The sequence below is a fragment of the Branchiostoma floridae genome, chromosome 4 (assembly GCF_000003815.2).
Source record: "Branchiostoma floridae strain S238N-H82 chromosome 4, Bfl_VNyyK, whole genome shotgun sequence".
Taxonomy (NCBI): Eukaryota; Metazoa; Chordata; class Leptocardii; order Amphioxiformes; family Branchiostomatidae; genus Branchiostoma; species Branchiostoma floridae.
Genome location: NC_049982.1, coordinates 24,096,454 through 24,111,125, shown reverse-complemented (window position 1 = coordinate 24,111,125; position 14,672 = coordinate 24,096,454). Strand labels below are relative to the sequence as shown.

General features: G+C 40.6%; 2 protein-coding genes across 2 annotated transcripts; one reads left to right on the top strand and one right to left on the bottom strand.

Moving 5' to 3' along the window:
* The first annotated feature begins 2,203 nt into the window (after nt 1-2,203).
* Nucleotides 2,204-14,666, top strand: LOC118414588 (protein N-lysine methyltransferase METTL21A-like). Its single transcript, XM_035818744.1, has 5 exons — nt 2,204-2,219; nt 11,348-11,649; nt 13,176-13,287; nt 13,620-13,714; nt 14,125-14,666. The coding sequence occupies exons 2-5, from the start codon at nt 11,389-11,391 to the stop codon at nt 14,410-14,412; spliced, it is 756 nt and encodes a 251-aa protein (XP_035674637.1). The 5' UTR covers nt 2,204-2,219; nt 11,348-11,388; the 3' UTR covers nt 14,413-14,666.
* Nucleotides 6,190-10,922, bottom strand: LOC118414580 (lipid droplet-associated hydrolase-like). The gene is made up of 5 exons (XM_035818726.1): nt 10,596-10,922; nt 10,243-10,380; nt 9,389-9,810; nt 7,299-7,433; nt 6,190-6,707 (listed from the first exon to the last, which is right to left on the bottom strand). The coding sequence occupies exons 1-5, from the start codon at nt 10,903-10,905 to the stop codon at nt 6,570-6,572; spliced, it is 1,143 nt and encodes a 380-aa protein (XP_035674619.1). The 5' UTR covers nt 10,906-10,922; the 3' UTR covers nt 6,190-6,569.
* Nucleotides 14,667-14,672: the final 6 nt, after the last annotated feature.

The window sequence follows — 14,672 nt, the reverse complement described above, 5'->3', positions numbered from 1 at the left end:
TGGTCGAAATCTTTTGCCAATATTGTAACTTAAAAAAAGATAGAAGACGAGTGTCATTTTATTCTTGACTGTTCACTATACATCAATGAGAGAAATATCCTCTTCAATTGTGTACAGGTTTCCATGCTTTCCATATTCAAATAACACTGAAAATTGACAGTCCTCATGCAATTAGACAAACCATGTATTCTAAACTCCACCTGCAACTACGTTTACAACTGTCTTCTGCGAGAAGAAGTTGAACCTGTGCATGCTATTAGACTTTGTAGTTTTAGTCATGTATCACACCCTACACAAATTGTACCTCACTAGGAGATGTATCCTATCAACCTTGACCTGTACTTAGCTTGTTAGAAAGCAAAAACGTACAATAAAGATCTTCATTCATTAATACACAAATGGGGGTTGTCAGGAGGGGATCATGATAAGTCTTTCTCTTTCAGAAGGAGGGACTGTTCACTTCATACTGCAGAAATTCCGTCCTTCAGAAGGGACTGTTTAGGAGGGGACAGTCCATTTCTTACTCCTGGAACTGTATATGTTCAATTGTTCAATGTTTTATTGAGTAAGGTTCTCGCGGGCCGGCAAACACACATTTACCCGAATTGCGACCTTATTACACATGTCATGTCAGTCATTGCCGTAATTACATAAAACACATGAGAACAATAGTCGCATACGAACAATGAGTTTTTATACTCCGGTTAACATGTTCATAACATGTTCAATTAATTTAAAATCAACATATTGCAAAACAATACCGAGTTACAAACTGTGTAGAGCTAAGTAACTGCCTTGTTGTAGAGGCGGATGGCGCAATGGAGGAATGACTTTCTGAGCCTCCCAGTACGGGCTTTCGGTAAACTGATTGTCCTGGAGTTTCTAAGTGTGAGTCCCGTGGCCACTGTTCTTGTGGGTGGTATCAAGTCATGCAGGGGTGGTCTTCCCTAAGCATGCGTTCAAACAGCTGTACCGCTGCCTCCTCCCGTCTCACTTTCAGTGTGGGCAAGTCGGGCACACTGCGTCTACCTCCGAAGATGATGCGCAGGGCCCGGCGTTATACTCCTCTCAGTTCCTGCTCCTTGCTGCACCCGACCAGTATCACATGGCCATACTAAATTAAAGTACTGGACGTACAGGTGTGCCTACTTACCTACCTAAATTTAAAATTTCTCTTGACATAAATTATACTATAACGCGAACCTGTCTGTTTATGCAGATCTAGTTTACCTAATTAAAAATAAATAACTTGGCAATAACTTAACTACCGACTTTAGTTTTCTCCTTCGCAACTGCAAGTTTATAGCTTTGATGGTTGTGTTAGAGATCTTTTAGGAAAAAAACATGTGTCTATCTAAAATAAAGGAGCAATAAAATATGATGACGTATTTCATGTAGTCTAGAAAAATGTGATTGGTAAGATTATGCCATATGCATTCAATATCCATTACAATCATATTGCTTCCCACAACGATTAAACAGAATATGTACCAATATATATAGGCGGTGCAGAAACTATGCTCGTATCTCGTGAAGGGGTCAATCTCATAATTTCGCACGCCCTTTAGAAATAACTTGGTGAAACCACACCAGTCAAATTGCTCCAAAAGAACGTCTCATATGTTTGGATCACATGGGTATGAAGTTGGACGATAGGGAAGAACTTGACAGTCAGTTTGGCAGGTGTTTGTGCCTTTGGCAACAGATTTTAGTTCAACATAAAATTTAACAATCGTTGTCATTATTTCTGTCCTTCTCAAAATATATTAAATTGTCAATTTTGATACTCCCTGTCCAGTCTACAAGTCTGTTTCAAGATTTGTATAAAGGTTACATCGGTTATATATGTTACGCACGTACGAACAAATGTTTGTTCCAGACAACATTATGACTTATGGTTGAGCCAACTACGACTTAACCTGGAATCCAGACTATTGTTAGGGACCACATAGGCAAGCTCTTCGGTTCCTGGTCTACCGTACCCCCAAAGAAATATTGCCTCGGACTTATAGAAATCGCTTTAGCAAAGGCTGCTGCTTGAATTAAGGGAGGGGGAAATTTCACGGAGGTGGCCTAGTTGGCCAGGCGGGGATACATGTTCACAGTACCGAGGAATCCACGCCTGCAGCCCTGGGAGAGACTGGTGACCAGGTTAACTACGGCCACGTTTGTAGCGTGTTTATCTGTCTGCTGGGTGGTACTCAGGAGTAACCACATCGGTAAGTCAGGAGCATATCCTCTCTATTTCTACACATTCTTGTCAAAATTGTTGATGATATGATGTGCTAAAAATTAACGTTCCATGTGTATAAAGAGAACATATTTCATAATCGACTTATTCATTATGGTAGCATTATCATATCTTCAGACCCCATTTTCAAAATGCCACGCAATTGGTGTCGACAAAGATATCGTTACATGTTCATTCTTTCGCTTTCAAATCACAAAGGTAAAGGGCAATATTGTGAGTTGAAAAGGTAATCACGTACTAGGAGGAAATAGTTCTAAGTTTATAGTCAAGAATTCATAAAGCCGTGCATTTGTACATTATCATATGTTTAATCGCAACGTTACAAGTGAGATGTTTTCGAAGGCAAAAACGTGCTGTATAATGTAGTATGATTGTGATTATTCTATATTTGTTTCATAACACACACACACCCTCCCCCTGGCTAATAAGCTTTTAAAACAAAACAATGTATTATGCTGAATCCTGACAACTCAATCAATGATTTGTCCTTACTACCGTGTAAAACCGGTAACGTTGAACTTCTTACTCCAATGCCAGTACAATGGCTACGCGCTTAATTGCTTTCTTGACTCCCATCGAGAAAAGAAACGTCAAAAGCAATTATTTAGTAAATAGACAGTACGGATCCTGATGTTTATCTGTGAATGAGGAGGGCTGGCAGGCAGAGAATTATTGGCCTCGTGGCCCAAGACTGGCCAGGAATAGCCCTCCGCATAGCTTCCCCGCGTGCCTCCTAACGGGGCTCAACAGCTGCTTGCTTCACTGCCTCACATAGGCACGACGAGGAAGAAAGAATTCTCCTTGGTTCGCGTCACTGGGTATAGAATGGCCTACCCGGCCGGGCTGTTTCTGCGCGTAAACGAAAAGTTTGAGTTTATGCCAATGAATATGCACAAGGCATGCTGTTGAAGTATTTTGGTCTACATTGTGTTTTTGTTGTCTTTTATATCGTACCTTTCTTTCCCCCAAACCGCCCGGCTGTGCCTTTTTGTGGAAATTAGACGTCAGCCTAATAACCCTTGATAGTTTCGATGCACAACCCGATTTCTTAAGCCCCGGTCACAAGAATCGTACGACGTCCTTGCGATGGCATATTACGCCTATCGCACGATGATCACAGTGGATCGCAGCTAAATCGTAAGCAAAATCAGCCATCGCAGAGCATCGCAGAGCATCGGATGATGTTCAAAATTTTTCCAGCGTCGTACGATTTTTCACTTGTGTCTCTTCTGTATAGCCGTCTGATCGTTTTTGTGCTTCTTTAACCAACAAAATGTGGACATAGCTGTTGAATACCTTCCTATAATATCTTTAACTGTAAAAATAAATTAAAAAAGACCATGATAACAAGAGTATTACAAGCAAAAGTTCAAATCAAGCGTGAGTACTGGTATGGTTATCTCGGCCTGCTTGCCGGCTCTACGTGTCAGGCTCTTTCGAATATTGTATCATGATATGCTATCAACAAAAAGATGCCATCATACAAAAATAATATCATAAGCATTATATCATATATATTTCCGACTCATAGAGCCTGCCTTTATGTTTGAGTTGTCCCCATGGTTATTACGATTATGGTAAACTGACCCAAGACCGACGAGAGCTGAGATTTGATCTAATTATCAACTCACGTGCATGAAGCGATCAAACAATTGTCTGCATCACCTGTGCGGGGCGCGCTGTTCTCTGGTTGCGATTGTGGCAGTTGCGACTGATATATTTTCCCTTTTCGTCAATATCGACAATATCAGGGAAAACTGAAACCATCACAACATGCTAAAAATTCATAAATCTAAAACCTCATCAGTAGACAAAAATTGCCGTAATGAAGTCTGCTTGGGGGGCAAATAAAATCTTACGACGATAGCGAAATTTTGAACATGTTCAAAATCCATTTCAGTCCTATTTTCGTCATAGGAGGCTCCCCGATTTACTATGATTTACCTGCGATTGACGCAAATACGCTCTAATGACCTCATCGTACGATGCACTACGATCCTTGTGACCACGGCTTCATATATTTAAACCATTGCTTCCGATTCTTCCCCGACTTACGACGTACTGCGCTTATGCCGCGCATAAAACCTCCATCGCAGTCAATCGTACGATTCTTGTGACCGGGGCTTAAGGCCCGGTCCCATTCATCGTACGAGCGTCGCACGAACGTAAATGATGAGGGCGCGATTTCTTGGGATTGTCCAATGTTATACAGAACGGTATTCAGCCGTCTTGTTACGAAATGCCATGGCTGTTTCAGATCCTGGCTCTGTCACAGACTGCTTTGATATAAATTTTTTTAAATTATAGCCACTTCAAAACCCGTAAAAACATCTTTATATCGTACGGCAATATACTATCAACGACAAATGCAAGAACTGAGGAGTGGATGGAAACAAGTAGAGGTATCTACCAGCCACATTTGGCTGCTGAAAAATAGTAGAGATTGACGAAATATTGATAATAATTTCCTGATCTAGAGGAGCTGGCTATGGTGCTCATTGACTTACGTAACATTTTTATACGGATGTCCTTTAGGGCGCAAACCTCCGCCAGGGCAATGTTTCCTTTACAGGTTTGCCTACTTGTTACCTGCAGTTTGAGAAGAATACGATAGGAGAAGCGAAACCAAAACAAATGTTCCAATTAACGTGTAAGAGGAATGTTCAGGAGTCCAGCTAGTGTGCATGTACTGTATTTTGCTACTGTGTGGGCTGGAATTTTACCAAATAAAAAGATAGTTAGTGAAAATGGAAGTAGTGGCCCATTTTTTTTTCTTTCTTTCGATTGGGAAAAATAGGAGCAGCCATTCCTGAACCAACCGATTCAACTGCCTTGGCCTTAAGTATTTATGGAAAAGGATCAACTGAAACCAAATTTCTGAATCAATAATATTTTTCTGGATCTCTCTCTCTCTCTCTGTCAGTCAGTCTATACAGACTATGACACTAAGCGGCAGAGGAGACTACAATACAAAAATGTACAAATTGAATACAAAATATATAGGCCTTTTCTGGATAGTCTGAGCCCTGAAATGATCGTTGATTAAGAATATGTTCCCTGTACCTTGAACTTTTAAACTACTTGAACAACAAGGCATGACGGTTCAAAGTCACAAATTTTGATAATCAAATCAGATTGCAGATTAGCACAGGTACAATTGTTAAATTCTCACTTTTTACATCTTACAAATGAAAACTGGTAGCCAAATCAAGTCATTGTAAAATTACTAATAAAATGCATTGATTGACAATATTAGGTTACAATTAACCTTCCATAAAAACAGTTACTGCACATTAGCCTACCAATACATTTTGTAGATGAGAAACCTGCAAACATACTAAGATGTTACTGGAACATTATGACAGTGATTAGTATAAAAATGGAACAAATTTATAAAATTATGTCTATAACATTAGATAGAAAATGTTCAAGCCTCGAGTTGTCATTTCTGATCACTATATCAAAAACTTAAATATCAGAGTAGTGGCCATTCAACATACATTTACACGAATGTGCAATGTACAATGATGTAACATTCTACAGTATACATACATGTAATAAGTTAAATGATTTATTCACACCATGGCAATTTCTAACTATTTGAGATTCACCATTCAAGATGTATTGAAATTTTAAAGTGTGACACTGAATTGTATTTCAGTTACAAAGGTTAAAAGATTTACAAATCATAGCCAATTAACAATATTGCACATGGTTTTAATCGTCTAGCATATGGTTTCTATCTCCTATCTTACCAGCTTAAAATGATCAGATGGTTGTGCGATTCTGCAACCCTAGTGGATACCAGGAACGGGCCTTGCCACATAATGAAGGGTGATCCAAAAGGTATGCAGTGTAAATCTATAAATCTATAACATAACATATTCACCCTGAATAATTGTCATAATTCATGACTCTGTAAGAATGGTTCACTTGTTTTGTTGAATGATTGAATCAATTAAACAACTAACATCATAAAAACTTGTATTAAAACAATGTGGCAGAGCTCTAGCCAGCATGGATTTTTACATCTGTCATCCCAATTCCAAACAACAGGAATCCCCTAAAATAATGATTTTTGTTTCAGTCATCACATACAAATTTCCGTCATTATTGAATTTTCAGGCCCGAATTCAGAATTCCAGTTTTTTTATTCAAATTTGGATACTTCTATATCTTTACCCAGCCAATTTTATCCCTCAGGGTCTTAAAATTTTTTGTCATACGCAACAAAATTTTGTCTAAGACAATGACTGGTAAACCCTGCAATGTAGTCATCATAAGTAGCTTAAGATGTGGGCCAGTTTAGCTCTTGCCATCAGCCGGTATGAACTGGTCTCCCACCCTCTGCAGCTGTGGCCTGTTCTATCCACTCTGCCACCATCCCTGCCATCTCTGTACTCTGCTCCAGAACAAAGGCATGCAGGATCCCGCGTTCACATAGACGGATATCACCCTAAAGGTAGAAAATTGTATTAGTTAATCATTCCACATTAGTTCATTCAAATTGTTAGTTATTAGCAATGGAACAACTGTTGAGTTGTGTGTAAGTTGCCATACATTGTAGCTATTACAATTATAAAGTTCTTCTTCTAAGTGATGTTATCTAAATCAAAAGATTCGCCATAGCAATTTCACAGACAATTTTTCCAGAACTCCTTTTGTTTAGAAACGAAGATACTACATGAATGTTGGTATGTTAGCCCATTGATTTCATAAAAGTAAGATTTATCAGAAAATAAAAGTCTGCACTGCAATTGGTTCACTTCATGATTGGGGGCATTTTACTGCAGGAAAGGCTATGATATGGTATGGCATATGCCCATTGCAGAGAGCAATTGGAACATTATTAACAAACATATTCTGTTTTTGGTGCTGTTTGTGGACAGCTTGAGAAACTGTGATTTGACACTTTTCAATATGGGCCCCCTCGCAGCTTACTACAAAATCCCTGATAGGAGAGGTGGTTCCATAATGGAACCCTGTGGAACACACAACCACCACCCGGCCCACTGCCATTTGCACTTCAGGTGCACACCTGTCTCACCTGAGGGAAGCTGTTCTTCATCCTCTGGTAGAAGCTGACAGGTGCCCAGCCGTCAGACGCACCATAGTAGAAGATGAGTTTGTCCAGGTGCTGACCGATACAGTGCAGGTCTGGTTCATGAACCTGACGTAACTCCTACAGTCATAGAACAAAACAGCACTTTCAATTAACATTACTCGTACACGTGTCTATTGATCACTTCCTGCTAGGGCGGGGAATCGGTACAGTGTACCGGTACAAAACCGGTTTTTCTTATTGGACCGGTCCAGAAAAACCGGACCTGAAAAAATTGGGTAGACCGGATGTTGGACCGATTAGAAAATTAACAGATTATTTTATCAGACATTCACATGTTTTGGCGCTTGCAGGTGGAAGAAAATAACAAGGGTGAAGTAGAGTAGAGTTTATAGTCATTTCTACCAAGTTTTACAGTCAATCGCACAGGTGCAGTTAGAGTTGTAGGATTTTAAAACGCCAGTGTAAGTCTAATACTCTACCAAAACATATTTTTTGCATTTTGCCACTTGCAGTGGCAAAATGCCTTGTGGCCAGAGTAGTCGCCGTTGTGATGTTGAGATGTTGTGATGTTGAGATGTTGTGATGTTGAGATGTTGTGATGTTGAGATGAACGGACCTTTTAAAAATCTGCAATGCATTTGTATACTTCTTAAAAGCTCTGTCATGAGTCATTGTTTGTGGTCCGTAATGGGGCCTGATATTTGATTAGATTAAATGAATGAAGTATGATATTCCTAAGATTGATGCAGCATATAATCAAATTATTGCTCTTACATTTTAATGTTGTATTACCAATTCATAAAGATGAAATGTTTTCCAAATAAATCGTATATATATATATATAGCCTATCCCAGATTCCTTTGCGACTTAGTTAATATTCATTAGTAGGATTTCCAGTGCGAAAATGGAAATTGCCACGATTTTTCATTGATCGCCCTGTATTATCGAAAAAGAACTGGACCTTCTAACTTACCAGATTTGTAGCTATGTACTATGGAGACCGTGACAATGTAAAAATGTTAAAGCAGGGGGTAAACGATTGCTGAGATATCATTTTCTGAAAAGTGCACCAGGATGCAGGGAAGTGACTTCCGGGATCAGGGGTCACTACACAAATACCTCTGACGTCAGCCTGATTTGCAGAGCTACGGTCCGTGCGACCCGGGATCGAGTCCAGGGGAGGGTGATTTTCAATTGTTCTTGTTTCCTTTTTTACATCCATTTAATATAAACAATAGTTTCAGCACATTCCAATAACTAGAAAAAACCGTGTACACACGCAAACCTTGGCAAAATGCCAGCTTTTTTAAAGCACTTGTTTGTAGTGAAATGGACCATTGGTATATGAGTCATACTGAATCAGGTCCAGGTTCAGGTCCGGACCTGGACCTGATCCTTCGGACCTGAACCGAACCTGGACCTGAACTTTCTGTACCGGTACCCACCCCTACTTCCTGCCACTCTACATTGAACATGACTAGCATATGGAAAATACAGAGTCATGTCTGATTAACAAGAAGTTCTACCAGCTCTAATCTGTACTTACTGTACTTCCTGCCACTCTGGCTAGTCTGGCCTTAATATAAAGTCACCAAACCTCTGTTATTACCTTATCCTTTGTATAGCATTATGGTAGTATCAGGAATTGACCCTAAAAAAATTTGACAAAAAAAAGAGCAGCACCGATAAAATTCATGTGGTGTGAGAATTATTTTAATGTAATCTGAATCTGAGGAGAAAATAGAATTTCAAAACCGGGTCAAGGTTATCACAAACACTGGACACAATGAGGTAGTATCTGGACATTTTGCGGCCAAGATATTTTGCTGTCATCTGTGCACTTGGTCAATACCAACAAATCACTACTTGTAGATAAAATTTCTATCATTAAGCTAAAAGGTCAAGGTCAGGGTTAGGAATGAGGTCTTTTGGTTAAAGACTTTGCTGTCTAGGCATTTCACTGTCAAGAAGATGCTAACTCCGAGTTAGGTGTCTTCTTGACAGCAAAATGACCAGGCAGCGAAACATTCAGAAACTAACGAGGTTCCACAAACACTCAGTTTTGTCTCACCTGTGATGCCATAAAGAGGCTGCTGTTTGTCACCTTCGGGTCAAATAAGTTCAGGCTAGCTTCGACTGCTCCCTCGTCAACTTTCCTACCCATGAAGTACAACTGCACCAGCCAATGTTTCACAACGTCTGGGAGAAAGGACATTAAGAACGCTACAAACACTGCCAGCCATCGGAAGTACAACAATAACGGCTTCATCCGACTGCCATTTGGAGTCTTCTCAAAGTGCTCTATCATGGGGAGAAGTTGAATGCCCTTAAGGACGTTGACCTCTGGGCAGCGCTTGAGGATCTCCAGGACCATGTAGCAGCCGACAGAGTGACCAATCAGGATGAGGTGCGTGTCACGTGGGACGTGGTTCTTGATGAAGGAGATTTTGTGTGTGATTTGGTCTTGGAAACCATATGTTCCCTTTGATATACCTGAGTAAAGTTTGAAAGTAAGAAAAGTTGATCAGTGACTTGCAGCATACTATCAAACACAATGAGGTAGTAAAAAAACTTGTTTTTTCCTAAAACTACCATAGACTATGATAGAGAGTGAAACCTCACTTGATAGACTAAGATCAAAACAGCAGCTGCAGCTAGATCACGGTGCAAAGGTTAGGTGTGATAGGTTGTTCAGCGTAATATAATGAGCTGCTGCCGAGTGAAGCTGTTATGTAAATGTTACTCTGAATGGTGGCTGTACTGGCTAAATATACACAGATACAGAAGCTGATGTTTTTTTGTTGTTGTTTACATTTGACCATTCAAAAGTCACTGTACTTATTACGCTGAATGGTGGTTATACCAGCTATACAGATACCATGAGAATGAAAATTTCCAACACAGCTTGTTTCAGATTCTTCTTACCTGAGTTTCCCTTTTTGGCATGATCTGGGATAATCACATGACCAGCATGTGACACACCCCAGACAGGAATGCGCCCTCCATGTTTTCTGTACAGCTCTCTCATGAACTTGTCATAGTAACCAATAACTCCTGGGTTTCCTGTTCAGGTAGAAAAGATAACAAGAAAGGCGTTTAAAGGACATGTTTATGACACAATTGTATGATAGATTCACCCTGATTGTAGCACTTGAAAATGACTCCGTCCCTGGGGCCTCGCCAAAAATAATCTGTTAGTCACGATATTATATGCAATGCGTCTAGTATTCCCAAGGGTATTGTTATGGTATTAGGTTAAAAAACGTGTGTATTCATACCTGGAATGATGAGGTACAAATAATTCTTGCCCTGGTCTGTTGGAAAGTCTCCACACTTCAGCACATGGGTCGGTGTGCCGTCAACACACAGGAACTCAGACCGGACTTTTGGCACGGACTTTTGGCTCATCTCTTTCACGATGTAACAACCAAAATGGTTAGATCCTCGCTTTTTTGGTGATATTCTCTGAGTGTCTAAATTGCACAAAATGCTTGATATGCAACGAACTTCGTAAGTCAATCTACGCCCGCCACCGGCTGCCTGTAAAATTGACAGCATATCATCCAAATGGGTCACAGGTCGGGTCATCGACCAAAGGTTGATCGGTTTTATGTTGCGCCGCGCCACATTGCGGAATTACGCAGGACTGCACAATGGGAGATTAATAACATCGTTCACGCGCGTGATCGTTAGCGATCTTGCCAGATAGAGACTCCGACAGGTGTTTTCATCGTCGGCTCAAAAATTTGAAAATTGTTACAATGGTAGGTCAGGAAAATGCGTATGTGCTTAGATTAGACCCTTATCTCCCTTGTTTGCCTGGTTCTGGGGAAAGTCACATACAATGGAACGATCTAATAACGTTATGTCTACCACAAACTGGTTCAAATTATGCAAAATCAGGGAAGAAATCCTATTAATGTTACTTAATGCATTATTTGAAGGTAGTCTGGTGGAAACTACTTGAATATCAGCAGTTATGACGTTATCTAAAACGTTCCATGTTTTATTGCAACGAACATTCATTTAGGAATTGTCCTCCCAAGTCGTCGCTACAATCAACACAGAGGGATGCTTTCAGATGATCTCGGAGACAAGCTCGGAAGTTGGACGGAGATATCCGGACTGACTGCGACCAAACCCGAAGGTAGCAACTTCAGAACAACCAAGGCGACAAGGAAACTGAAGGCCGACGACAAAAATGTGACAAAACAGAAGAAAATGAGGGACAGGTCGGAGCTGGTGCCGTACACGTTCGCGGGGAAGAAACTGAGTATCAGGGAAATCCAGGTGTCCATGGACGAGGAGGTGGGATACAAGGTCTGGCACGCCGTAAGTATGCGTATTTACGTACCGTGGCCCACAATGGCAACTTTCCTTGTCGTCGGTGAAATAACCTAACAATTTGTCTACACCAATAAATTTGTTGCTAAAAGGTATGGGTTCAACGCTTCATGCAAAAATGAATTAAACACCTGGATAACACGATGGTCAAATTTGGCCGAAAAGTTTCCATTCGAACGCAGAGTATCGGGTTACCGGGGCTCCCGCGCGGTCCCCGCGGAGGGCTGACGGTGACTGAAACATCTTCTAAAATATCGTGATAGTTTGAAAAACAACCTCTCGCACGTGCCTCGTCGATATTAAATGAAAACTGGCAGTGTGTACACGTCAAATCTTACCGTGTACGTGTGCTACACAGTTTTGTCTCAATGTCTTCTGAAATGTGCATAGTTGGTTGATTTAGAAAGGGTGTTCGGTGTGCCAAAAAAGCAAATACCATATTTAGATTGGTCCTAAATTTGACTGAAAATCCAAATCTTTTATTTCATATAGGTAATGATATTAAGATCAAACTTTCTGTCTTAGGGATTTTTCAACTTCTACTTAAAACTATTTTTATAGCCAATATAAGGTCGAAAAATCGTCATTTTGTCAAGTTTTCACACTCAAAGACTCGTAATTCAAAATTGCCTCCATGTTCCAAAAATCCCTAAGACACAAAGCTGGAGATATTAGTTGTCGACAATATAAGTCCTGAAAGAGTTGATTTGCACGCGTTTTGCAAGCGATTTAAATACCATGTTTGGTCCTATGTCGAGTCGCACTGATAGTGACATAGAGTAATTGATACCGCCGTAAACAAGTGTTGTAACATTCAAGGTCACCAATAATGACGCCAGCAGCTTTGTTACATGTCACATGTTCCAAACTAAGCGGCAGCAAAACCAAGCTTGCCAAATAACGGTTTATATTTGTGAAAATGTTTGTTTTTCTTCTGACGCACGGCACCCGGGAAAATGAGGGCGTTTTCTGCGTGTTTACTGTAACAACCTGCGGGTGACCTCGGATGACCCCAAATAGAACGCCCGTTATGTTCGATCACGCCAGCGTTCTGTTCGATGGAAGATGATTCGTGTTCTAAATCCCCACATAGAAGTCTGGAAATTTTGGGGCCAAATTTTACCATCGTGTAAGGTCTCTACTCTCCAATAGTCAGGCGTTTCACTCAGTCACCATTCACTGCATGTTAAATTTGTTTGTGGATGGTGTTCAGCACCAAGGACGTATGTGTTAACCAGTGTGTGGATGTTGTTCAGCACTAAGGACAGGCGTGTTTACCTGTACTTTGTGTTGGATGGTATTAAGCACCGGGGACAGTAATGTTTATTCATGTGGATAGTGTTCAGCACCAAGGACAGGTGTTTTCATCTGTTTGTGGATGGTGTTCAGCACCAAGAAACGATGTGTTTAATATCTACCTGTGTGGCAGTTCTGCATGCATGTTGATGGTGTTCAGCACCAAGGACAGGTCTGTTTGTGCCATCTCTAATGCCGTGTTCTTTAAAAAAAAACAGGGCGAGGCGTTCTGTGAGTACTTGGAAGGTGGGAAACTGGACCTTGTGGACAAAACCATTCTGGAGCTGGGGGCGGGTACAGGGATCGTCGGGATTGTGGCAAGCCTAATGGGTAAGGACTGCTGGATTACATTTCCTTTGTGCCTTTACTAGCAAAAGTTATGTTTGAAAGTTCACAGTTTCCACTGCCTTATTTGGACCTTTAGTAAAAAGACGGAAATGTTCTCTGAACCACCGTGAAGTCAACATTGTTTTTCCAGAGTCTATGACAAATAAAGAAAAGCGCAATTTGTGGCATACAAAAACAGCGAGAGATTTGGCAGGAATTTTTGCAAGGTTCCAGAATCCCCAATTCAGTTTATGAATACACGTACATTGTGCACAATAGTGGTTGAGACTTGTTTTTTCTTCATACCAATTTTCCCTTTCTTTCTTGTTGTTTAGGAGCGGACGTGACCCTGACTGACCTGAAAGAGGTACTGTGGAACTTGGAAGAGAATGTAAGGCGGAACACAGAGGGATGCCGACATACTCCTAAGGTAGAAGTTTTCTAGTTTTAAGTCTCTGGACTAAAAAACTTCCACTGTTGCAAAACACTTTTAAAGGAAATTTTGACCCCAACTTCCAATATTAGAAACACAAAAAGATTGGGCCCAACAAATTTTGACCAGTCTCTTGTAGGATACCTGATTGCTTAAAATGTGTTAAAGTGGCTGGAAGCCTGTAGCAGCCCCCGTCCCAGTGTGATGAATGTTGATGTGTGTAGGGCTGATGTGTGCTATGTGCTGAGTATCGGGTCATCCAGAAGATTGGCTGAAAAATTTGTTCAAACTTTCAAAAGTTCAAACTTTGTATTGGAGAATATAAAAAGTACAATACATGTACTAAATAGTTCAACTGCTTAGTACAAAATGTTTTTATACAGAACTGAACAGCTTTGTCTTGGCAGGTTCAGGAGTTGACATGGGGAAGAGGACTTGACCGCTTCTCTGACATGAGTTACGACTTCATCATTGGCACAGACATCATCTACTTCGAGGAACTTCACAGAGACCTCATCTTCACCATAAAGCATCTCTGTAGGCCTCACACCAGAGTTCTTCTCTGTCACTATCCAAGATGGCCGTCTAGGGACAAACGATTTCTGGAGTTACTGCAAAAGGACTTTGTCATAGTTGATCAGTGCAAGTTTTTAACTGCAAGACTGTTTGAAGCAAAGCGCATCTCCAAAAGATAGCAAAATGTACAATGTATTTTGTCATCCTAAATCAGTACGTCAACAGCTGTAGATTTGATGGCCAAAGGTTTATAACCAACTTGAACTCGCTCAGGCTGATATCAGTTCATTCACAGTGTTGGAGTCGAGTACCCAAGGGTTACTTGAAATAAAGGTCAAATGACCTGGGTGGATTCCTCTGGTAAGTTTAAAATAGCTGCAGAGCTCCTGATAACAGGGAATCATAATATCTGACTACTCTCTTTGGCTATTATCAAAAG

Excerpts from the sequence above, each read along its gene's own strand:
- LOC118414580 (XM_035818726.1), bottom strand. The coding sequence starts at position 10,905 with ATGACCCGACCTGTGACCCATTTGGATGATATGCTGTCAATTTTACAG. Across the intron at positions 10,381-10,595 it reads TTTGTACCTCATCATTCCAG|GAAACCCAGGAGTTATTGGT; the intron begins GTATGAATACAC and ends CTACCTGAACAG. Across the intron at positions 7,434-9,388 it reads GCCTCTTTATGGCATCACAG|GAGTTACGTCAGGTTCATGA; the intron begins GTGAGACAAAAC and ends CTATGACTGTAG.
- LOC118414588 (XM_035818744.1), top strand. The coding sequence starts at position 11,389 with ATGCTTTCAGATGATCTCGGAGACAAGCTCGGAAGTTGGACGGAGATA. Across the intron at positions 11,650-13,175 it reads GATACAAGGTCTGGCACGCC|GGCGAGGCGTTCTGTGAGTA; the intron begins GTAAGTATGCGT and ends AAAAAAAAACAG. Across the intron at positions 13,288-13,619 it reads GATTGTGGCAAGCCTAATGG|GAGCGGACGTGACCCTGACT; the intron begins GTAAGGACTGCT and ends CTTGTTGTTTAG.